The sequence below is a fragment of the Amyelois transitella genome, chromosome 8, assembly GCF_032362555.1.
Source record: "Amyelois transitella isolate CPQ chromosome 8, ilAmyTran1.1, whole genome shotgun sequence".
Taxonomy (NCBI): Eukaryota; Metazoa; Arthropoda; class Insecta; order Lepidoptera; family Pyralidae; genus Amyelois; species Amyelois transitella.
In genome coordinates, this window is record NC_083511.1 from 3,139,217 (window position 1) to 3,165,850 (window position 26,634).

The 26,634-nt window shown below is 34.3% G+C and overlaps 2 protein-coding genes across 3 annotated transcripts; both read left to right on the plus strand.

The window, feature by feature from the left end:
- Positions 1 to 3,378: 3,378 nt before the first annotated feature.
- Positions 3,379 to 6,300, plus strand: LOC106132155 (uncharacterized). Of its 2 annotated transcripts, none has more exons than XM_060945368.1 (5): positions 3,379 to 4,031; positions 4,136 to 4,313; positions 4,388 to 4,624; positions 4,787 to 4,958; positions 5,069 to 6,300. In XM_060945368.1, exons 3-5 carry the CDS (start codon positions 4,413 to 4,415, stop codon positions 5,330 to 5,332), a joined length of 648 nt encoding a protein of 215 aa, XP_060801351.1. In that variant the 5' UTR covers positions 3,379 to 4,031; positions 4,136 to 4,313; positions 4,388 to 4,412; the 3' UTR covers positions 5,333 to 6,300. The 2 variants fall into 2 exon arrangements, with proteins under 2 accessions (XP_060801351.1, XP_060801352.1); XM_060945369.1 differs by having other exon boundaries at positions 3,379 to 3,750; positions 3,828 to 4,031; positions 4,136 to 4,624.
- Positions 6,301 to 7,201: 901 nt separating this feature from the next.
- Positions 7,202 to 19,217, plus strand: LOC106139398 (histone-lysine N-trimethyltransferase SMYD5). Its single transcript, XM_060945358.1, has 8 exons — positions 7,202 to 7,479; positions 7,566 to 7,693; positions 9,099 to 9,335; positions 9,699 to 9,936; positions 10,324 to 10,501; positions 10,582 to 10,796; positions 11,162 to 11,339; positions 12,797 to 19,217. The coding sequence occupies exons 1-7, from the start codon at positions 7,441 to 7,443 to the stop codon at positions 11,279 to 11,281; spliced, it is 1,155 nt and encodes a 384-aa protein (XP_060801341.1). The 5' UTR covers positions 7,202 to 7,440; the 3' UTR covers positions 11,282 to 11,339; positions 12,797 to 19,217.
- Positions 19,218 to 26,634: the final 7,417 nt, after the last annotated feature.

Below are 26,634 nucleotides of genomic sequence, written 5' to 3' on the forward strand. Positions count from 1 at the left end.
TCTTAGCAAATTCTAATTTGTCTCACATAGCCAAATCGCCTCTATCGCGACTATGAAGTCGCCCTATTAAAAAGGGACAGCCGGCCCCCGTACTACCTATCTCGCTCGGGTCGTTTTTTCGCTAGGTATCTATCAGTTATCAATCCTGTTTAGGGTATAATGTTATTGTGTAAAATGCATAATTAGCGCCCTCGTTGACAGGTCTGCAATATTTCTGGTCGACCTATAAATAATTTATTATATCAAACGTCCAAGGCGATTAAATAATTAAATATAGTTCTACCCTTGACCATCAGATCGGAACAGATAGTTTGCAAAATTTTAAGTTGTTTGTCAGTATCTATTTAATAAGAATGAATGAAAGGCAATAAACCACACCTTGACTGTGGTGATAAGAAAAGAAATAGCATTGTCATTTAGTCACACAACTTTGCCTTCTTGCCATGCATGATTTTTGTTTGCGTCCTGGTAAAGGGTCAGGTCAAAAGTACCCGAAACCGCCGAGCTTGTATGAAGAGAGTTATGAATGTGGACGAAGCGAAAGAAGTATGCAGAGATCGTGGCAAGTGGAAAGAGGTAGTCTCTGCCTACCCCTCCGGGAAAGAGGCGTGATTTTATGTATGTATGTATGTATGTATGAAAAATGCAAACCATCATCAACATCAACTTACCTTGACTTAACTTTTCTTCCGTCTCGAGATTCGTATTGTTTTCTCAATCAGTTATGTGATTATCCGAACAACAGAACACAATACTTTATATTAAAACCAAATTCTAATCATACTTGTGAAAATAAGTTATCTTTAAATATTTAGTTCGATCTCGGTTTCAGATTGACTATTTGACATTTGGTGATAGTCCCGCCAATTCTTTGAGTCCTGCAGACCGCAGACTATATTTTGTTTTTTTTTTTAAGTTCATCGTTTCTTAGTAAGAAAGGCAATGAATGTAATCCAAACAGCTAAGTCTTATTTCTTTGGAAGAAAAAAGTTTTTTGAACACAAATTCAGAATGTTGAGCAAAACATAAAAAGGCGATTTTTTATTGTTTTTTACCCTTTGTAGGTTGTAGTGAAAAATAAACTACTAATATGGAAAAGGTACGAAAAAGGTACGGTCTGCACTGAGGTACGATAGTGGTACGGTTGTGTGATGAATAGTACGGAAAACCGTACTTTTTGGTACGGTCTGGCAACGCTTCAAACAATTGTATCTAAACACAATACACATTTACACAGCACAGCAGGCAGAGACTCGGTCGGCCATATTGTTGTTTTGTTTTGTTGGTTTAAATACTTTAAATTTTGCTATACTGGCTCCGCGGCTAAGGAAACATAGCCAATTCAGCCTAGCCTAACCGCTCCCGCTACCGAAAAATGATAGGCGCGTTTGTTATATTGGCAGCACTGATTTTAACGTTTACAGTGGGTTGCCAAATTAATAGGGACAGTCACATTTTTTATCATATTTTTTCTTCAGGCGCGTTTGACTGCTATTTCAAGTGGTGTAAGTGGTCCTGGAATGTATTTTTATGTTCACAGCACCTCTACAGATCAACTTGAAAGTAAATTTCAAGTGTTATGGGATTTGTTTATTTTGTAAAAATATTTTATTATCGGGAGAGACGCGCAGTCCTTCACACGTGTAAAAGTAAAATAAGTAACTAATTATTTTAAAAAGTTATTTTGTGATTTTGTGAAATTATTATTGACTGCAAGTAAGTATTACTTTATTTTTATTAAATCTTAAGTATTTTGGGGCTGATTTTAGGACGAAATTAATTAATTTTTTATTTTTACAGCTTTCACTATGGGTCGAGGGGTAGATTTGTCTCCAAGAAAAAAATCTGAGGTTAAAACCCTTCTTTTGCACACAAGTCATTCTCAGAGGAAGATAGCAGAACTGGCTGGTGTTTCTAAGTCGGTAGTAAATAAAATAAAAATAAATCTGGATCAAGATCAGCCACTTTTGCCCAAAAGAAAAGGCAAATGCGGAAGAAAACGGATTACGACACCACGGTCCGATAGGAAAATCAGGGATATGTGTTTGCAAAACAGGAAGAAAAGTGCTGGATTGTTAACCCAGATGGTACAGGAGTCTGGAATACAAGTTTCGAAGAGAACTGTACAGCGTAGGTTGGCAGAGGAAGGCCTGACCGGACATCGCCCAGCTAAAAAACCGCGACTGACAGAGGCGATGAAGAAGAAACGACTTGCTTGGGCTCGTGAACACCGTCTGATGAGTGTTGAAGACTGGAGCAAGGTCAGTTTTAATGTCAATTGATAATTTATATTAATATTATGGTATATTATCTAAAAAGATTTTCATATAAGTTATAAATATTTTTTTTCAGGTGTGTTTCTCAGACGAATCAACATTTGAGATTCTTGCCGACAAAAGCAACTTTGTCAGGCGGCGCCAAGGCGAGAAATTTCACCCTGACTGCATTGTGGAACGCGTTAAACACCCTGTTAAAATAATGGTATGGTCTGTCATAAGTGCTAAAGGGGTTGGGCGTCTCTACATTGTCCAGGGAACCATGAGACAGGACCAATACAGGCAGGTCCTAGAAACTCGCTTGTTGCCGCAACTCCGGGAATGGTTCTCAGAGGGGGAGGAATTCATGTTCATGCATGACTCAGCACCATGCCATAAAGCAAGGAGTGTAACAAAATTTTTAGCAGACCACAATATACCAGTTTTACCTTGGCCTGGCAATTCTCCAGACATGAACCCCATCGAAAACTTATGGGAAATTACCAAGGCGGAAATTGCCAAGGAAGTGATAACCACCAAGGTAAAACTGATCGAAAAATTAATAAATGTGTGGCACCACAACCCTAAAATAAAGGAAAGTGCCAAACAGTGCATAGAAAGTATGCCGAGGCGGATCGAAGCACTCATTCAGGCTAAAGGAAATGTGACAAAATATTAGCAATATCTCATTGCCATTTTCGTAATACCTGCTAATATTTTCTAATTACCCAAAGACTGTTATTTTTTTGTTTAAACTACTTGTAAGATGTGTGTCTAATATTATTAAATATAATTATAACTCAAAACAACGTTTTTAATTAGTTATGGACCAATAAAGTGTAAAAAAACAATATTTTTCGACTGTCCCTATTAATTTGGCAACCCACTGTAGTTTCACTCATAGTATAATCAATACGTTTAAAAAGGACTTAGTTCGGCGCCCATTCATAATTTGCTTGGTCGATGCATCGAATGAAAAACATCGATATATATAAGTATTTATTATAAAATATAGTATCGTTGAGTTAGTATCTCGTAACACAAGTTTCGAACTTACTTCGAGGCTAACTCAATCAGTGTAATTTTTCCCGTATATAATTATATATTCCCGTATATAATAGGGAAGATGCAAATATGATATTTATGAAAATTTTACGTATAAAATGTTAAAAAAATATAAAAGAAGAACTTCTTCAACGTTTTTATTTTAAATTATGTTGATTTTTAGCAATTATTACGAATTAAAATTACGTTAAACGAAACGCATTTCAAAACACCAATCAGCGTTCAGTGACGTCACTCGTGCTGTGTCAACTTTTAGAAGTTAACTTTGCGATTAATAGGCAGTAGTGCTTTATTTACGTATTATTTACGTTTTTAATAAAAATGGAAGTTAGATTTAATAAAACAGATTCCAAAAATTTACCAAAAAAAAATTTTTTGTCGTGAGTGCAGAGTTTTCAAGTGTAGAAATGAAAGGCACTAAATTAGTACGGTATGCATGAATGTTTTTAAACGTTGTTTGCATTTTATTCAGCAATTTCTAAACAAAACATAGCAGTTATAATTTAGCTCAACGAGAGAATCTTACGGCGATAACGCAATCGGTTATGTGCAAATTAAAAGAGATGGAGATGGATTAATTATGTACAGTGAAAAGTCGAGTTACTCCAGAGCACAAAGTACGAAAAGAAGGTTATCGTGTTACAGCTGTAATAAATGAAGCACAAAGCTTAGTTCTGTCCTGCCAATGCGAAGATTGTGCAGCTTCTGCAGGTCAAGTATTACGACATTAATGAATAATTAAACTGTTCATAAAGAAGATTATTTTAAATGCTATGAGGTATTTATTATCATGACTAAAACTTTATCATATACAGGTGGGTGCAAGCATGCTGCTGCACTATTGCTATGGTGCACAGAAGGTCTGAGCAGCCTCTAATTACGTCCGTCACATGCTATTGGAAGAAGTCGAAATTATCTATATGTGCTTCTGGAAAATCTGTCATAAAAGCCAAAGAAATGGGTTAAGTTTCAGTCAATCACAGTTTCTCTCAAGTAAGCAGCTTTTTTATTTAAAAAGATTGAAAAGAAGTTAAATGTGTGTTACAATAATAACTGCATATTTTTAGGTGGATATTTTATAAGAATTTGTAGATGCTGTCAATAAAAAAGATTGTCAGGGAAGTATTCTTCGCTACTTTCAATAAGACAAGCATTCATAAGGTGTGTTCAAGCTTGATTGGAAAGTTGGACTCTCCAGAATCATTTCTTGAAGCATTATCAAAGCAAATGACCACTGATAATATAAATATGGTATTTTCCACCACCAAACAACAAAGTGATTCACCAATGTGGTTTGAGTTGAGGTAAGTAGTAAGACTTCTAACTTAGTTTTGTTTATTGTATTTATCACTAAAATACCATGAATAAAAAAAATATTTTGACAAAATAAACTCATTATCATACTCACATAACATAAACTTGATTGGCATATTAGCTGTATATAAGTTTATTTTTCTATTTTACAGGTACGGCAGAATTACTGGCTCAACTCTTTATGAAGCCGCTCACTGTAGAACTATAAATGGTTCCCTTCTGAACGCAATTATGGGAGAACATTCAAAATTTACTTCCATTGCGATGAGTAGAGGGAAAATACTAGAAAAAAAAGTTCTCAAAGTAGTAAGCAAGAAAGAAAAGGTAAGTTCGGTGGTTTTTGTTTGTTTGAATATTATGAATAAAAGAAATTTGTAATGTTTGGTTCAAGGCTTTTGTAGTACATAATTCATATTTTTGTTTCTGCAATTCAGATTGAAATTGAAGAAGCTGGACTACTTCTTAATGCCGAGTATCCTATTTTTGGAGCAACACCTGACGGGCTTACTGAAAATTATACAATAGAAGTCAAATATCCTTCAACCGAAGCTGCCATACTTTCCTATGTGAAATACAATAAAATAACACCAAAATGTTGTGTGCCGTATGATAACAGCATTGTATCTGTAATGAATATTGCAAAGAAATTCTGGATAGATGCTGTATTTCCGAAATTAAAAGATATATATAATATATAAGCACATTTTTTTGTTTTTCAAATATTTCATAAATTTATTAAATAAAACTATGCTTCGAAAATATTGTTTTTTATTCAATTTTAATTAAAGGTGATTAACAAGTGCACAACAAATGATTATACTATAGTCTATTTGGGGTATGAGAAAATGATCTACACAGGCATTTAGAAACTTTGTTAAAGTAGATGGACACATAGGCACAAAACATGAATCAACACGACTTTTTATCCGAATTTTTTCGGTATTATGTCTTGTAATCACTTGATGTGGATGGATATTCCATTTTAAATTATTACAAAAAACTTAGTGGAAAGTCGAGAAAACTTGCAATTTATGATAATCAACCAGTGTTTCCACTATAAAAATTTTCTTTCCCCATGCCTCAATTCCGATTTCCCCTTTTCAGAACTTTTTTCCCCTCAAAAATTATTTTGCTGTAGTTTTGGCACTTTTGTTGTAACTAAAAGTTTAATTTTTAAATATATTTTTTATAAATATATACGGGACAAATTACACTGATTGAGTTAGCCTCGAAGTAAGTTCGAGACTGTGTTACGAGATACTAACTCAACGATACTTTGTATATTTTATAATAAATACTTATATAGATAAACATCCAAGACCCAAACCAATCAGAAAAAGTTCTTTTCTCATCATGCCCTGACCGGGATTCGAACCCGGGACCTCTGGTGTCACAGACAGGCGTACTACCGCTGCGCCAAAGAGGCCGTCGATATAATTTTATATATAATAAAAATTAATATATGATTACCTAAAATTTCCCCTTTTTCTTCCCCTCTGGACCCTGATTACCCCTTAAAAGGGGAATTTCCCCTCATTGTGGAAACACTGTAATCAACGAAGGCAAGCACGACCAGTGTCAGACACGTGTGACGTCATTGGAAGTGTAGGTCCGTTTTGGCGCGAAAATTTAAACGATCAGTTTAAAGCCGCATTTTTTTACGATAAATTAGATTGTTTCAATTTTTTTAATATGTTAAGACCTATTTTACATGGAATTCTTTAAAATGAAATCAAAACTAAAATTATTGCATGTTCCCTATTATATTCGATGTTCAAGTATTAACAATACATCGGTTTAATACGATGCATCGTAACTATACATCGAGTGTTTTAAATAAATCGATGTATATCGTCCATCTCTAGTGCGTTTTTATTACATGTCACATGAAACGGACAAAAACAATTTAAGGGTTAAACACATTTCATTAAAAACACTTTATGATAGACAATAATTTTACCAAATGTTAACCATTTACCGGTGAAAGGTTAAATTCGACTTATTTTTGCTTTGGCATAAGCCACAATATGCTATGGAACACTTTGTTTTATAGTTTATTAACGATTACTATTAGCACAGCTTGGTAAAAAGTCGAAAAACACGGGATTTCCTCGGAGAAATGTAAAAACCTCACGGTGACAACTTCACACATGTAAACTAAACGGCGGTGCAGCAGCAAAAGTACATCGAAGCCAATGAAGAGGGTGCTGATAAAAGAGTGTAAACGTTATTTCTCCCCTAAAACCACTGTTGTGAGAAAGAGACAGATATTGTTTATTTCTGATTCAAGTTGAACAATTACGGTATTTCCATAGGATACTTCTTCATTGGTTTGCAGCTTTCTTTTACTTGACAGATAGACCTTACCATAGACAACAAATAATACATTCCGTTCCACGGAGAATTTTGTAATATTTTTTCTTAGTTGGTTTAGAAAAAATAATAATTTTAATATGTTTTAAAAAAATAAACAAACCTAGAAGCCATATATGGCGTTGTATCGGGTAAGAGTTAACGCTCTAGCATAATTCTTGATAAATGTATAAGAAAAATTCGTATGTGTTAACATCGGTCTCTCCATAGGTTCTATAACATAGGTCTTTATGACAAAAATAGGTAGATTGTTCATGTCAATGTCACTTGTAATTGACTTGACAATGACACTCATGCGTTAATGGTGGGTTTGGTTGGTTTGCATTTGAATAAAAATACCTAGGTTATCCATGGTGTTTTCATGACTTCCAATTCATTATAATCAGTTTTAATTACAACTAGGCATTTTCCACGTTTGATTGAGCGTAGTGTCATGGCAGGTTATGAAATACGTTCTTCGAGTAGCAAGAAAGTAAGCAGAAATTCTCCTACATATTTTGGCTAAATTAATATTTATTGATTTATTATTCATAACGTTTACGTTGTACGTATTTTCAGGGGAAAGGGTTGTTTGCAACGAAACACTATAATGAGGGTGATGTCATTTTGGAAGAAGATCCTTTGGTGTCATGTCAATTTGCTTGGAATGCCGCCTACCGATACCTGGCCTGTGATCATTGTATGAGGTACCTAGGTTATATTTAAACCTCTTGAAAATGTTAAAATGTAGTCTAGCCTGAAATGTATGATTGGTCAGAGACTTGAGATATTAACACCTCATTCAGGAATCTATTACGAAGAACATACGCCCGGATTCCGGTAGGGTAGGCAGGAACTACATCTTATCACTTGCTATGATCCCTCCATACTTCAATCACTTCATCCACATTCATAAAATCTCTTTCGGGCTCGGCGAGCTTTACAAAAGCTTGTCAGTTTCGGGTTATTTTGGGAATGTCCCTGATTATATAGAACTATGTACATAAGGGTAGACACAGCCAACTTGTTAAGTTTAGCTGACAAGTATGGCTTAATGATGGAATTGAGAATCAAATAGTGCTAGCTTATCACTGACAAGAAGAATCCCAAGTTTGTCACTCATTCCCTTAGTGGCTTTTTATGACATCAATGGGAAAGATATAGTGTGGTCCTATTTAAAGTGCCGGGAACCATGGTTATCCTATAAATATACCCCTATCATTATGTTTAATGTTTTTTAGAGAGAGTTTTAGGAGTTGTGTTATTATTTTTAAACAAACTTAAAAATAAATGGCTCCACTGTAGCAAGAGCGATAGTTCAGGCTCGACCTCCACAAAGAAAAAATCTTCTGCCAGGCTAGCTGGTGGTATGCCAGGGGAACTGTTGCTCCGACAATGTAGAGTTAGAGGTTGTATTTATGCTCCAATCTATGAATTCTTTGTAATCGTGAATTAGACTCTTCACTGCTATTGGCTGAGCATGTAATTTTCTTCCCTATGATTGACAGTTGACGTGTGATGTTAATGATAAATTATTTTAAAACACATACATACCACTTTGCCTGTCGACCATTGGGGTATAGAGGCTATGAATTTCCACTTTCTAAGATCCTTACAGACCTCCTGCTTCCTTCACACTCATTATGCATTTTCGACAATTATGGGTACTCCTTCCATCTCCCTTTTGTAGGACATTCGAAATTGGTTATTAAAAGTTCAACAAGGCAAGCCCTGTATCACTCTGTCATCCATCTTTTATGGAAAAAAATATACTCGTAATATGTTCAATCAGTTAAATCTGTGTATGAATGTTACTTTGACTCTCTTACGCTGTTACACCTACATGTTACATTGATTTGATTATGATGAACTTCGGTACGGAGATGAAAGAACATACTCTACTTTTTATTGCGAAAAAGGAAACCACTCAGACAAAAATGCGGGCCAAAGCAAGTAATAAATAAATACTATACCATTTTGTATTCTTTTCTGTCTACATGAATTCTATCAAAGAATTGTAAGTGCATTGTACATTTAAATTCTTTATTTTTGCAAATGTGGTTGATAATAAAGTGTTAAACCAACTTAAGTTGATAAATTTCTGTCTTCCAGGCCAATAGAAACACCTGAACAAAACGTAAGGCGTCTGTCCTGTAAGCCAGACATTGTGCTCCCACATTCAAACTGTTACGAGACCAACTTGGAGAACATTACAACGTGCGACCAGTGCGGAGTGCTGTACTGTTGCGAGGGCTGTAAGCAGCAGGCTTATGTGACGTATCACAGATCGCTGTGTTATGATGTTAGTGATGTACAGCATCCAGTTATGGTGCTTTTGGAAGCGTGGAAGTAAGTATTTCTATTACAATTAGTGCAGTCCTATGGGGTAGTGTGATTCCCAAAATTTAATGGTGTCCATTTGATCCCACACTGTATCTGATTTAGCTTCCTGCAAAGTATGACTTATAATAAGAATTGTTATTAAAATATTTTTTAATCAGTGAAATTGAGTTGCTTATTCACTATGGTATAGTAATTTTTTTTTCATCTGTGAAACATACCGTACCTTGATCTCCACCACGATTTAGTACCAGATTTAATCTAAAGGAAAAAGTTTAGGAATTAAGCAAGGTAGTTTACGGAAGATTTAATCAGCGAAACAATTAGTTTTTCTTGCAACATTTAAATGGTTCTTTCCCACATTATTTTCAGACAAATGCACTATCCACCAGAAACTACGAGCATAATGTTACTTGTCCGGATATTAGCATACATTGAACAAAGTCCGGAACCACCAGCGGCCGTTGCCAAAATCAAACAGTTCTGTCACAGAACAGTGAACGAAGATGCAGAGTTAGTTCATAAACTACTAGGTGAACAGTTCTCTGATCAGCTCATCACATTGAGAGAACTGACCAGTAACGTTATTAGTGGTGATCATGCTAAAGAGGTATGTTATTAGTTTATAACATACATATAATCACGTCTTTATCACCTAAGAGGTCAGTAGCCTCGAAAAGACTAGCCAGGTTTAGCTGTATGGCTTAATGATTGAACTGAGATTCCAATAGTGAGAGGTTCCTAGCTTATCAGCTAATAAAATTCTCAGTTTAGTAGCCTTTCTCTTGATTCCATCCATATCACGTCTGTTTTCCTTGCGGGGTAGACAGAGCCAGCAGTCTTGAAAGACTGACAGGTGACGATTAGCTGTTTGGCCTAATTGACTCAAATTCTGATTAAATCTTGATTGACTTTAATTCTGCACGGGAAGAGAAGCAGCCGGCACACATTATGTTTTTTCTTCGCGACTTATCAAATTATGATGTAATGTTCCCAGTTCCTAACACCAGAAGGATTCTGTACCCTAATGGCGCTGATTGGCACTAATGGTCAAGGCATCGGTACTAGCCCTTTAGCGATGTGGGTTAACAACGTGCTGGAGTTGACTATGTCTGATGATGAGAGGCAGCAGTTGGATCTGTTCATTGATAAGCTTTATCAGTATGTCGAAAAGGGTATGATTGTTTTTTTTTTTAATTTTCTTTATTATTTTATTGTATGTTGTGTAAATATAACAGCAATATTTAACTTGCAGAGTCTGGAACATTCCTGAACACAGAGGGCTCGGGGTTGTACCAACTGCAAAGTGCAAGTAACCACAGTTGTGAACCGAATGCAGAGTCATCGTTCCCGTATGGCAACCATCGCATACAACTCAAAGCGTTGAGGGCTATAGCGCCTGGAGAAGAAATATGTATAAGCTATTTGGACGAATGTGCTCTGCAAAGGTCTAGGCACTCTAGGCAAAAGGTATTTTTTTCCTATCCTTATTATTATTTCTATTAATTCCAATTTTAAACTATTCTGTTACTAAGAGACTGACTTACAGATAACGTACAGCTGAAACCCCTAGGCGTAGGAAGTTCAAATTATCAAATGAAATGCTGTAAGATTTCCCGAAATTCCCGCGCGATTAAAATATGTGTTACTCAATACATATATGTAGATTATTTTCATGTATGTGTATTTTTTCTTAGAATGTTGATTTTAATATTCAGATGTTTTGCTTTTAAACTGTCCAGCACAGTCCAGTTAGTCATTTTAGAACTTTGCTTCATTCTCATTAATCACTTTTCATTCAAGCGTTAAATTGTTAACATTCCCCTTGATTGCAGGAATTAGCTCAAAACTACCTATTCGTGTGTTGGTGCGAACGTTGCAATGCGCAGGCGTCGCAACCTGATTGTACCAGTGAGGAGGACATGAGCGATGAAGAGATTGACGCCGACGACTGATGTTCCAACCTGCTGGCGTTCTGCCTGCTCGGAATATAGCGAGGCGAAGCCAGTTGCAGTAAGTTGTATTGATATTTAGAGTCGATACAAGATTGATAGATTGATATAAGCGATGAGCAGATTAGTTGTTCGCCGCGAAATTAGACCTCGCGAACACTTTCTGTTGTTTTTAAATAAAATACGTCTTTTCGATGAACGTGCAAATGATTTATTTTATTCACTTTAAACTTACAAGACACTAGGTAGGTATGGAATGCGCTCACGTCACATAATAGGAAAAAGAACTATCTTTTTCCTATTATGTGACTTGTTTTTTTTTTTTTAAATAATAGACAAACAGAGCGACAACATTGACATATAAACACAGTACTGCCAACTATGTAATTATATTGTATCACAATACCCCCTCTCAATATAATTACTTTTATAAGAGTTTTACTCAACATACAATTATGAAATATGATTTTACAAAAAAAAATACTTGTATTCTAGTCCACACTTCTTGATACATTTTATGAATAATTCCTTATTTAGAGGTTTTGTAAAAACATCAGCTGGTTGTTCACTTGAACTTTTATAACTTACAATTATCTTATTATTTTTTATAAGATCTTTTACAAAATGATAACGTATGGCGACATGATTTAAGCGTTTTATTGGCTCTGTCGGTCGATGCAGTTAGTCTTTCACAACGTGACAACAGCCTAACATCAAATTGCCGGTTAGTCGAAGTGCAATGATTTAGTGACAACTTTTATTTAATTCGTAACAAATTATGTGTTTGGGCCTATAACCTGTTGTTTTTAAATAAAATACTTATTTTTGATGAACGTACAAATGCTTTATTTTATTCACTTTAAACTTACAAGGCACTAGGTAGCTACGTAATGCGCTCACGTCACCTAAAAGGAAGATGATAGCTTTTTTCTTTTTTATAATAGACAAACAGAGCGACAAATAAATAAAGTAATGCCAACTATGTAATTATATTGTATCACAACACTTTCAATTTTAACTGAAATGGGAATGCCTAAAAAAAATTAACGGATTTTCATGTCCAACTAATAAATCCACTGACAGATCCTATACACATTTTAAATTTGATTAAAATCTGATCAACGTTTCGAATGTTATGGCGTTACAGACATTCATTCAAAATATGTGTTTTACCATAAATAATGTCTGTTGGGAAAGGCAGTGTCAGACGGACCCCGGGCCCCGAATCACTTCTGTGGAGGGTGCAACGGGGAACATGCAGAGATGAGAGAGGATGAATGTCTTTTTGTAAAAGGCGCACTCCGGGCTCCTGTCTAGAGAGAGGAGAATGTTACTGGGAATAACGTCAAGAGAAAGAAAAAGAAGAATGTAGTCTGTTGTATTTGCTGCTTATAAATTTCAGCTTCTATTCGACGTTGGGCTAGCAGCCATAATACATTTTTATGCATTATCCTTAAAATCTTCCATAAGGTTTCTTATTAGGTATATTATTTTTAAAATATTTAAAATATTTTGCAGATTTCGAAGTTGGCTACAGCGGTTGAGTTGCGAAGTGGTTTGCAGTGACAAGGATAGATATATTTTACGTTATTATAAAATACGAGTTTATCAAACGAAAGTTGTTTATTCCATACAGACAGTTGATATCAAATACTCTCAATGTATTCAGATCCAAATAAACTTCAGATCAATGGGAGTTTTTTCTAAATAACTAGTACTAAATTATTAGGAAGGGTGCAAGGTCCAGTAAAATTTAAGAGAATATAAATGAAAATGAATGACTGGCCTAAGTCATGCTTAATGTGATTTTCATATAGATATTTCAATTGACGCTTGGGTTGCTATGCGTTTGGAAAACACTGGATAATTAATCTATACAGCATATACCAGACTTTTAAAATTCGGATTTGACCGTATGACCGAGCGAATGAATGAGGTCCACCAATAAACTAGGGCAAAAATTAGTTTTTAGTATAAACAAATTGCTTTTAACTCGATAGTTTGCAAAATTATAATAATGATGTTAAAATATATGACTGTAGTTTAAAATTTTCTTATTAAGCGGCGCTGAAAATAATCGCGTGGTCTACTTTCGTGACGAACTATTTGGGTAAGGTCGTAAAAAAATGTAATAAAACGCACTGTTCAAGTGCGCACAAACACAATACACAATACATACACACAATAACGCACTGGAAATGTTCCAGTGCGTTATTGTGTTATAGTAAAGGTGCATGTACATATACAGCTAGGTGTTTAAAAAAAGGAAATATTATTTTAATATTTTTATTAGTACTCATAGGTACGTTATTAAAATCTACTAATAAACTATGAGTGTTATGTATGTTATTAAAAACAGGCTTTCTTCCTATTATAAAAGCAAAAGTATAATTTTTAACAAAACTGTCTGAAACATCGAATCAATTATTAATCAAAATCGCACAAATAATTCAAAACCAAAATTATAAAAGCAAAAGTATAATTTTTAACTAAAGTGTCTGAAACATCAAAACAAATATTAATCAAAATCGCACAAATACTTCAAAACCAAAATTCAGGAGACATACTCAACAAACTAAGCTTTAACACCAAAACTAACAATATCAGAAACCAAAAGATGAAGCTTGATTTTAGTAATCATAAATTATTCATTTACAAACAAGCCATTATGTCCCACAACAAAAACAGAATGTGTCTTCAACGTTTATCATAATATAATCATAAAAATAAGCAGTGAAATAGTAAGGTAAATATTTTGACATTTTAAAAATTAAATGTGCTTAGCTCACTCGCTGCTTCAGGGATTTAGATTATTTGAAGAAAAACGGAAATATCAAGTTCTTAAACAATGGTTCATAAAATATCCTCAAAGATCTTTTAATAACTTTAGTTTTAAAATGATAGAAAACATTTCCGTTTTTCTTAAATAATTTGTAACAAAAGTGGCAGTACTGAGTGCACTAAGCCTCTTAAATGCACTTCAATCGTCAAAATAAATGTAGTCATCCTTTCAAATGAAAAATTCCTTGGAATTTTCAGTATTTTGAGTCAACACAATTTTTTTCACTATCAAATTTGCCGTGACGATGTCTCGATCATTTTTTTTGGTATGAACAAAACGTAATTTTGGCCTTTTTTTTAGTTTTTAGGAACGGTACTGTGTAATGATTTTCTCTATAAAACCAATACCTCCAGGCTTTTTTTTCACAATACCTTACCAGAACACTATCGTTTATATGAAGATTCAACTCTGATATTTCTGTTTCAATTTTATCTGTTATTATTTCTGACGACGGCTCAAAACCCGATTGCATATTGATTTCTTCTATCATACCTTTCTTATTTGTGTACGTCTTATTGTCTCTTTGGTTTGATTTTTGGTTCAAAGAGTCCTTTATGCCTTATCTCGTTTCTTTTTGGTCCTTATCGTTATCAGTCTCATATTTTATTTTGTCCCGTACTTGCATTTTGTATTACATTTAGTTCACTCCCTAAACGGCTTAAATCTATATTTATGCATTTATTTTGCACTTTTGTCATTTCAATATCATGAAATTTTATGTTTTCTAAGTCAGTACTATCGTTAAACTGTTCTAGTCCATCACACATAAAATACTCGTCGTCTGAAGAGTTATGAAGAGAATATTGTTCACTAATTTCCGTATCAGTGCTGCTATCATAATTGATTCTTGATCTTTTCACTTTGTGAAGATTTCTATTTGCTGTAACCTGCCGTTTTGTTTACTGATGAAACATGAAGCGATTCTCATCTGCAATTTTTGAACTTTGTTAGGATTTAATTTAGCATCTGGTTAATACTCTGAACTAAAAATGGACCAAAATTTTGTTTTTAATTCAAATATACCACTGTGTAGTTAGGAGACAAATTATTCATGTACTAGTTGTTATTTTACTGATTTATAAATATCAGTGTATTTATATTAATTGTGGCCATAAATTAAGCATGGCTATTTTTTAATTATTGCAGAGGTATTATTACTCCATCCTAATTAAATAAAAAAAGTGCAAGTAGTAAATAAAATGTTTAATTTTCAAGAAAACATGGGGTCACTCTAAACTTCAAAATAGTACAGTTTTATACGACTTTACCCATTAGTGTCTGCTCTTTTTACCCAAATGTTAGACCAAACTTGCAGGTTTGGTTCGTATGAACAGGCATGCTACTCTGCAGGCGGCTGTATACACAGTCGTGCAATTTAAATTGTAACCTGTGTAAATTATAAGATATTGTATTGAACGCGATAGTTTTTAAATTAAGAACGAAAGTGGTTTCAGAGGGCCTAATTGATAGTATTGAATGATTTAAAACTTTTTAGTATCCCTTGTAGGACCAAGGTTTTAGAGGTAACGTTAGGGTAGAAATAATATGCAATAAAAGTGGATATAAAATATTTTACGAGAATACTTCTTTAATTTTTTCCGCAAATAAAATCAGGAATGTTGTCCCAATATATGTATATATATATATTTTGTAATATTTATTAAAAGTTATATATTTGACCTAAAATATTTATTTATTTATGAACCATATAAAAATCAGTTGGTCCAATGCTGTGTAGGGTAGTTTAGTAATAAATTAAACAAATAAGGTATGTTCTAAGAAATTAGGTTTAAGTCTTATGAAAAAATTAGGTAAAGTTGCATGAGGAGAAATTAAATAATTGTTGGAATTTAAGGCTTATATTATCTCCAGTAGATATTACTAATATATGTAGAAACTTATTTTTAATAAGTGTTTTTTTTTTCTATTATCGCATATTTAAAAGTGGCTTTTACATTTTTCAACCGCCCAGGGCTGCTCTCATTTGGAATAAATAATTTTATCTAAAACAAAGACGAATATATAAGAGATCTGTATTTGTAAATTGACGTCCGATGAAAATGCTGCAGTGTAGTTTGTTCTGCCGCTTCTTCTACACATGCGCTTTGGAATCGGTAGTAGTTATATTTAGATTTTAGTGATGTGACGTCAATAAGTATCAAACCTTGTATCTAATTTTGAAAATAAATCTATTCTATTCTAAAATTATAAATTTTCTACATTAAATTACTAGATAATATTTAAAGTGATTTAATGATTTATATCAAACGAGGGCAGCACTGTGCCGCTGAAAAATGTGAAATGTCTCTGAACCAAGAAATATAACTAGAAATTCGACTCTTTGACGTTGCCCAAAGTTAAAAGTTTTTGATTTGTTTGGTCAGGATATTTGGCTCTTATTTTTGTAATTGAAGTTCTCGTCTGAATACCATTATTTTTTTAAGTATATCTATTTGGTATCTGCATATTGAATCTTTTGAAATTAAATTTTCATTAATTACACGAAAGATTTAAATAGAGAAATTAGATAGATAAATAAAACAGATTTTAAAATTAGATTCAGAAAAAAATCTTATTTAATAGTAGTACGGTTTCGGGTTCAAGCAATTATTTACTTTATCATCGTACATTCCTGATTGTATTTTTAGATATTGGCCCGAAAGGTCTTCAAAGATTTTAAGGTCAGTTGCCATCCCAGCAAAAAATGTTGGGATTTATTGATTTACTAGTTCTTCATTATTTGTCCTTTAGTCGTCTTCTGCAGAATTGAATCTTACCCTATATAATAATTAGTAAGCTGTTAATTAGAAATTCCTTATAAACAAAACTATTCTTGAGCTATTACCTCGATGTTATTTAAAAAAAGAAATACAGTCTAAAGTATTTTAATTGCAATATTTTGTATGGAAATATGAATGAATAACGAATGTAAATAGGAAATTATATACATAGTATTAAAATCTAATCAGGGTACGAAGCATGTGCCAAATATTGATAACTAATAAGCTTGCTTACCATAGAAAAATATGGCGTCAATTAAATGTGACATCAATTAAATTATGAATGTTATCGGCCTATAATATATAAGCTTGATTAAAATAGCTACGGTATGTTTAGATCGCTTCTTTTTTTCAATAATTGTCCTCGATAACAAGGCTTTATATTTTTGTAAAAATATATTCTGTTTTACAGCAGTTTTTTTTTTGTAATTGTATTGAGATTTTAACGTTCGAGCGTTAAGAGCATCGGTTGTCGAGTGGTTAATTGGGTACTAATTCTGTTGCGTCCGTGTAAATCATTTTTAATACAATCTTTCTTAATAAAAATGTAACTTACATAGGAAAGTTGAATAAGGTTGAATGCCAACCGATCTTCTTACGGTTATTGAATTAAGACACCTTGATTGATATTCATCCCATGGGATGAGTTGACCAACTGTTATTTTTATTTTTTATGTTTTGTCAACTTATCCTAATTAAAAGAGAAACGTATTAAGTTACATTTAGTAAGCACAGCTTGGCAAGAAGGTCGTGACAGTAATAGGGGCGCCACTGTCGTGTAATGTGATCACCCCATATACTGCGACAAAAATGATTTTGATAGATGGAGTATTTTTTAAAATATATTTAGTTTGTTATTCCCTCACCTTAAACCGTTAAATTTTGATGAAATTGGTACATGTAGTGAAGGAGTTTCTGGAATAACATATAGGCTTTTTATCCCATATTCATACGCGAGTATAGTCTCGAGGAGCAGCTAGTATATTATAAATGCGAAAGTGTGCGAGGATGTAGATTTGTATGAATGAACGTTTGTTACTCTTTCACGCAATAACTACGGGATGGATTTTGATGAAATTTGGTACACGGGTAACATCTGGAATACCACAGGATACTTAATCTAGATAATTATCTAAACTCAGATGACGATGATTACCAGGTATAGAGAGCAAGTAATAAAACTAACAAAATTTAAAGAATTAATTTATTTAATCAGAGTCTGAAGTCAGAAGACTTTCGTATAAACTTCAACACCAGAGAAGTGTTCTGTGTCTTGGCTCGTACCTTCTCCAAAATTCTCAATCTCGTCTAGGTTAGAGGAATCGCTAATACTACTACTGTCATCTGGCAGGTTTATTACAAGTCTGTCTATGTCTTCGTAAAGCGTCTGCCCTCGTTCATAATATTCTTTATCTTTTTTCATGACATGGCTGTAAGAATTTCTCCACGCTTCGGCAGAAATAGACGCAAACGCTTGCTCAGCTGCTGCCTAGAATTTTTTTTTGCAAAAATGTAATAATATTAAATTTTTCCTAAAGCACTATAGAAAATTATAAAGTAAAAACTAACTAAATGTCAACATAACCTCAAAATTTTATAAATTTTATTTCCCGTTTGAGAGTTATATTATGCATACAATACGTCAAATATTACGTGGTTGATTAAATAACATCACAACGTACCGGTCATTTCAGCTGTTCTTGTGTAAATATTGCTGATATCGGATAAAATCGTCCCAGCTTCGGATTTAGCTAAACAACGTTTGTAGACATGATATATAACTTCTCTACCGGAACTGCGAACTGTATTTCTTTTTCTATGAGACATATTTTATTTCTCACAAGTTAAAGTTGGTAAAACTTGGGAAAAAGCTCTAATAATCGTTCACTGAACACAGAAATGACGATGGACTGACACATCAAGTACCTACTCAGGTCACGTGACATAAACGAGTATTGCCTGTGTGCAAAAAATTTTGTTCCGTTTCAGGACATTCTTGCCAAGCTGTAACAGTGAGTATTACTGATGAATAAAAGTATTTCGGATCATGTAGAAACCTGTTTATTCAGGCAAAATGTGGATCTCTGATCCAAGCCTGAAGTCATAAAGTTCAGAAGTAAGTCTGTTTGTAAAGTTATCTGACTCTGTGAAGAAAAACAACAACATGTATGATTATATTACAGCGTTTGTCTAATTTTGTATTTTATTGCTTGCAATATCCTCGTTATGTTAACACGTTGTTCAAGTTTGTATGAAACATAGAAGTTCTACTTGCATTTGTTTTCAAAATGAAGTAATAAATTATCTTAAATCCTAATTTGGTCTTGATTTTTATTTTTAACCCTATCTTAAAACTTCTTGAACAATTTATGAGATTGGCTGCTATCGTAAGTTATTGTGAATATTGTGTTATCAAAATATAAAAAAATCCAAGTAATGAAAACGTTTTTGAAAGGTGTAATTGTCTATCCCATCCGTAAAATACTTTTTTGTATGTAGTTTTGTAACGCGTTTAATTTCGAACCGTCCGTGCAATTTTGATGAAATTTGGTGTATGGTATATATGGATATAAAGGAAAGGTTACTTAAATTTTTTAAGTTTATTTTCAAAAATATATATGACTGTAGTACAGAAGTTTTTCAATAGGTGGCGCTGAAAATTATCGCGAGGTCTATTAATTATTATCAGTAGTTCTATCATGGAACTCTCAGAATAAGTATATGGAACTACGAGTATACCATGGTACTAGTGTCAACGAACTGTTATATCAGCCGCTGGATTAATAAATATTGTTTAGGATATCGGGTGAATGTTAATAGTTTTATAGTTTCTTAAAAAACATAACTTTATTTTAATATCATGTGTTTGATTTTGAGTTTCTATTCTATTTATATCTAAAATATATTATTAAAAACTTGTCACTTTCTATTTCACTCAAAAAGCAACGAATAATTCTGTTTTCAATTCATTTAGGCCATCTCAACATTGAATTATGTAAAACCTTTTCAGGTGAAAGGTAACGATGTTGCTTCCAGTGAATGGCTGATTAAATTAATGGAAAATATTACGGGTAATGTAATAGATACTCTTTCAGAGGAAAGGACATTAAAATTAATTAAATTAAAAGGCGATCTACGTCTGCTTTTATTTACTTATCTGCTCTCTTGTGGCTTCTGTTTGGGGCTGTATTATAAGATTTGTTTTAAGACCAGTATAACTGTGTATGGTAAGAAAAGGACACTATAATTTTCTGTGGCACGAGCACTGCAGGAAAGTATTTGAGCCGGCGCGCAAACAGTGGTGAATTATAAAAGTTATCCATCCACACCGTATGACCTTTATTCTCAAGACCATGTAAAAGTCTTAAGACAATTGCCGGTGTGGATGCGTACAATGGGTCTTCTGGAAACTGGTGATGTGGAGACCGCTTATGAATCTCAAACCGCCATAAAACTTCATAAATCTTAATTCTCACTATTAGGAATGAGTTGGTATATATCTAGTAATCTCCCTTTCCACATAAGAAGACTGGACCAGAGATATTTTTTGTTGTAAGTTATACATCGATTGAAACTTTTTGTTGAGATGCGCTAATACCGGTTTATTTTTCTTTTGGCTAGTTGAATACTATTTGTTAACTTACCGTTATTGACAGCCAACTCTATTTGCGGTGTATTTTAATATTAAACGAGGAGGATGCAATATCGCTTTAGTATCCACGTAGTCTCTACATGGTGTTGTACACATAATCAGGAAAAAATATCTACACAATAATTCTAAAATCCGAAATAATCCGAGGTTAAACAAAAGGTTGAACTATCATCAATCGAAAACCTTATTATTGCGTCTGCCTCGCCAGTTGCAACTAAAGCGATATAAAGTACAAAAAAAGTGGAATGGACAAGACAAAGTCCTCCCGAGAGATAGTGAGGCCAGGTTCTGTGCAAACATTCATTCGCCACCCTACTTCAAACGACGTCTATCTTTTAAAGGGAGGAGAAAATTATCTCGTGAATAAATTATATTTTTCCCCTTTTATGAAGACAGTTGAAGTGCATTTTCCATGTTTTTTTTTCTTGTTCGCTTCAGATCAAAGACATCGCGGGAATTCCGGCCGTGGCCCGTGACCCCGCAAAAATAAAATGAATAAAGAATTTAATGTGACTTGATGTCTGAGGATAATAACGTTAAAGTGCTTTAGAATGTTTCTCTGGTTAAAGGTTGTTTGTTTTTACAATTCAATTTATTTAGTCTAATTCCCACTTTTTGAGGTTAATTCTTGCTTATTTTAATTTTTTCAAGAATGTCTGTCTTGAACAGATATCATTTCTAGGTATTTTTTCGGCTCTGGATGGACAAAAGTTACGCTACTAAGATATCTTTTTTTTAAACAGCCGACTTGATATCTAAATTGATAAAAGATTAAAATGAATGACAGACTGATTTCAACGCACAGCCCAAATCGTTGGGTCTAGAGTCTTGAAATTTGGCTTGTAGATTTTTTATTTGGTCTCGCGGTGCACCAAGTGAGGATTTTCCGAAATTCCCGCGGGAACGGGAATTATTGCTATTTTACTTTTTACGCGGGCGGCGGAGGAGGTGGCGCAAAAGCCGCGGGAATCGCCCCCTCGTCTAGTATTTTTTTACATTATCTAAGTGAAAACCAAACAAATAAGTGTTCAAGAGGTTCTTTTTAGAAGATGTTTAAACATGACCGTGTGACCTTTCCACAGTATCAAATCTGTGACGTCAAACTTACGTTAACTAATTTACCTCAGGTCTAAAGCTAAGTTGGTAGCCTGTGTAGGAGGGAAACCTACCGCATTGTCTAGTTTTCAAACTAACTCCTGGTCCTTAGCGGGAGTCAATTAGTTGCAGAAGCCAAACATACGAGTATTGCCTAGGGATCTAACATGTCTTGGGTAGCTAGTAGTGTTGCCGCTCAATAATGCAACTATTGATATTCTATCGATACATACATACATACATATGGTCACGTCTATATCCCTTGTGGGTTAGACAGAGCCAATAGTCTTGAAAAGACTGATAGGCCACGCTCAGCTATTTGGCTTAATGATAGAATTGAGATTCAAATAGTGACAGGTTGCTAGCCCATCACCTAAAAAAAGAATCCTAAGTTTGTAAGCCTATCCCTTAGTCGCCTTTAACGACATCCATAGGAAAGAGATGGAGTGGTCCGTCCTATTCTGTTTTGCACTGGTGCCGGGAACAACACGGCACATTCTATCGATACTCTGTCTATATTCTATCTAGACAACTATGTATCGATATTCTATCTTTCTATTTGATATTCTATATAGAGTTTAGGCTATGTCTATCCCGCAAGGGATAGAAACGTGTTTACATGTACGTACTTATGTAGAACATTTTTGAAAAGCTAGACCAACTAAATTGTATGCGGTAGTCAATACCTACGCAAAATTTTATGGCAACCAATGGCTCAATTTTTACCTGTACGATACGAAACAAATCTATGTTTGTATGTTTGTAATCTTACATCTTCCAGGGGTTCTATTTGAAAAAGAATGTGACCGTGACCTTGTTGATTATTGACCGTTCCGACTTTCCTTCTCGTCCATGTATCCATCCATACTAACAATTTACATCGGAAACTTTTTGCGGAGTTGATTTTTCACTAACCTTTGCTGTAAGACGCCTTTACATGTCTCTTTTGACCAAGGACCATAGATAAATATAAATATATGCGGGACAAATTACACAGTTACACAGATTGAGTTAGCCTCGAAGTACTTGTGTAACGAGATACTAACGCAATGATACTTAATTGTATAATACTTATAAAGATTAATATCCATCAGATCAGAGAAAGTTTGTTTCTCATCATGCCCTGGCCGGGATTCTATGACACAGAGAAGCGCACAACAGCTGAACGTCGCCTATCAGTTTTTTTAAAGACTTGTCTATCCCGCAAGGGCTACAGACGTGGTAATATGTATGTATGAGAGCGCTACCGCTGCGCTACAGAGGCCTCCAAGCAATCAAAATCCTATCTCATTAATAAAATAACTGCGAAAATTTATAAGGATGTGTAGATGTAAATAAAGGTAAGTTAAGTTTTGCAGTAGTAAAGTTTAGACTTTGGAATAACATAATAAGTTGAAATTTATAATTTGATCTTAATATACCTATCAAGCAAGTTGGTAAAAATTAGCCTTTTAAAAGCTATCTCGGCTGCGCTGTTCCCATTGTTCACGCGGACGTCGCGGATAATAACCAGTACTTAAACAACTATATATAATTAAAAAACCGTATAGTTCCCGGCACCTATAGAAAAAAGAATAGGACCAGTCCATCTCTTACCCATGGATGTCGTTAAAGGCGATTAAGGGATATGCTTATAAATTGGGATTCTTTTGAATCTCAATTCTATCATTAAGCCAAATAGTTGAAGGTGGCCCAACAGTCTTTTCAAGACTGTTGGCTCTGTCTACCCCACAAGGGATATAGACGTGACCATATGTATGTGCTTAAATAACAAAGTAATACTAATAAACAGCCATATGATCTGTTAATATAATTTTGATCAATACCTACAGCAATCAACAAAACCAACAACTATGCAAATTGGCCATATTGGGATTATCCATTGCGAGGCTATTATCCGATGTAAACGGAACGAGGTCTCAATACTCAATAGAGATGCGTCCTGTCGATTCAGGCCACGATGAATGTCTATCGTAATATTGACAGATATGGGCAACAACTTTGATATATTTGTTTGTAATATCCTTATCGCAGTGGGAAGACCTAGACGAACGTATCTTGTAAGGACGTCCTGGTAAAGAGTCAGGTCAAGAGTACCCGAAACCGCCGAGCTTGCATGAAGAGAGTTATTAATGTGGATGAAGCGAAGGAAGTGTGCAGAGATCGTGGCAAGTGGAAAAATGTAGTCTCTGCCTACCCCTCCGGGAAAGAGTCGTGATTTTATGTTATGTTATCTTTATTGCATAGAAATTTACACAGTAACAAGAAAATAGAAATTATATTCCTATAGGCTTACATATTTGTTTGACGTGTGGTTTATTAAAGTAATGAGAGCGATAAATTTATCATTCAATTTGCCTTTTTTTAAAAAATATATGATTTATCAATACTTATAGGGTTATAGGAATAACTCAGTGGTACTAGTAGGATAGATCGAATTTGATTATCATACATACATATAATCACGTATAACCCTGGCGTTGTAGATAGAGACAAGAGTTTTAAAAAGACTGAAAGGCCACGTTCAGCTGTTAGGTTTAATGATAAAATTGAGATTCACATAGTGACAGGTTGTTGGGCCATCGCCTTAAAGAGGAATCCCAAGTTTATAAGCATAGGCTTATAAACTTGGGATTAAGGGATACCCCTTAGTCGACTTTTACGATATCCATGGGAAAGAGATGGAGTCCTTATCTTTTCTATTGCGGCACTGCATTTTCTTAAGTTTTTGCATCATCAGTTTCAATAATATGGTTTTATTTAAACAAGGAAAAAAAACGCGAATTCACCCATATACGACTAACAAAAAAGACCTTATATCGTCGTATTAATAATTAACACATCAAAGGTCTACCCTTTGTCCTTTTCTCATCAAATTTAGGGGACAGGAATCTTTCACGGCATTTGGTTGATGTTAAAATTAGGCCTTTTTAAAGGGTAATAACATTCGGTTTTTGCCGGGCATCGCGATTTAGATCAAAGACTCGTCCGGGTCGGAATCCTATCGGTTGAATACGTACAGACCACGAATTTTGGAGAGTATAGAAGTATAGCTTGATAGGCTGACAAAGCGAGGATGATTCTTTCCTGCTTTCTTTTTCATTCATGCGTGTTCTTAGTTCCACTCCCGCTTCTATGTTTCGGGCCTAGGGTTCGCTTTGGTCGCTAACTGCTTTTGAGGAAATTTATCTTGCCTTGTATTGCTTTGTCTTAGTTTTGGGCTGAAGTTAAAAAGGAAGTCACTTAATTGTAGAGGATAATCAATTTATTGTAGTCATTAATCTCAGCTTATTAGTTAATGCAGGATACCGAAATTCAAACCGTAGAATGAGTTAGGCAAATAAATAACTAAACACACATAAATAACTTATAATAATAAGTAAATTATTTATTCGGGATTATTTTCGCAGTCTGAGTTGGCTAAAGTATTTTGTAAAATACTCCATGATAAGATTTCAAGAAAAAAGTGAAAAATATTTTTCACAGACTGAGAATCACGCGTATCATGATAAGTTAATCACAAAACACAATCGTGTTTTACGATCACTATTTATATATTATTTACTATCTCTAGATTATTTTTTACAATGAAGAGAAATTAATAAAATTTGACTTCTGAATGTTCGATATTTTATGCCTACGCTAATAGAAATTAAATCAGATGGAATCTGATTTTGAGGATGTCGTAGGGTGGCAAATAATGGAATTTGGGATAGTCGTTCAGATGTGACAAATTTACGGACCTTTTGTAGCTTATTTCCTGATAATATTAACACATTAAAGCCTTTGAATCCTAACTTTGTGGGAGAACGAACAGCTGAAACCAGAAAATGGATAACGCTCAAATTTCGCGTGCAAACAAAAAAATAATAGTAATGTAGCACAAGTTCATTTCATTTGTAATTGTTTAATTTTTACTAGAATAAATAAAGAAATCCCTTGACCAAAGGGGTTAAAACTTCTTAGGTCAAAGATTAAACATGCCATTCAACGTGGCAGCCTTCTGGGCACGTTGTCACAGGTGATCGATTTGCAGGGGGTCTACACAATTTATAAATTCAATTTTAGTTTAGTTTTTATATCCTTACTCATTATTATAGTAACTGTCTCTCTGTCTGGTCTGTCTGGGAATCAAACTATCTTGGTACATTCCAAAACTTGAACTATAATAAGTAAACACATTTCACATACTGAACTTCTGTTTATAGCCTTAATTTTTATTTACAAAATCCGTCAAACATTCGGTACAAAAAATCGTGATGACTCCAATACGATCTCAATCGAACATTGCTAAATTTTTATTAGAGACGGGCATTACAAACTAGCCCTCTCGGTGCCTCAGCTACCGATCTCAAGGCCCTCCCGCCCCCAGGGGACGCTTAACCCATTTTCATTTCTTTCTTGTTTTTATTTCCACGAAGCTATGAGAGGACGGGCTTTTCAATTTGCCAGCCGTTTCCCAAAGAGTTTCTTTCACGGTTGCACGTGAACATTAAAATGTCTACTTCTGCGAATATGCACGGAATGAGCAAGTTTTATTGGTTTGCTCGAATAAGAAATTGTTTGAGTAAATATTCTCGTTGCGACTAACAATTTTCAAATAAAAATAAAATCTTATGCGTCCCAATTTGAAGAAACATAATAACATATAATTACGCCTTTTGCCCTGCGGGGTAGACAGAAACAACAGTCATCAAAAGACTGAAAGGCCAGGTCAGTCGCTTGGCCTTATGATGGAATTGAGATTCAAATAGTGACAGGTTGCTAGCCCGTCGCCTAAAAGAGCAATCCCAAATATATAAGCCTATTGGTGCCGGTAACCAAACGGCAATTTATAGAAAACAGCTAAAATGGCTTGTATTCTATGAATTTGGACAGCATATCCATAGAGAGCGCAAATAAATCTGCGCGCAGATAAACCTAACTTACCCTAACAAAGTTCGCTTAATCCGTCCAAATCCGTTTCTGCCTATCGACTGTCCAAACA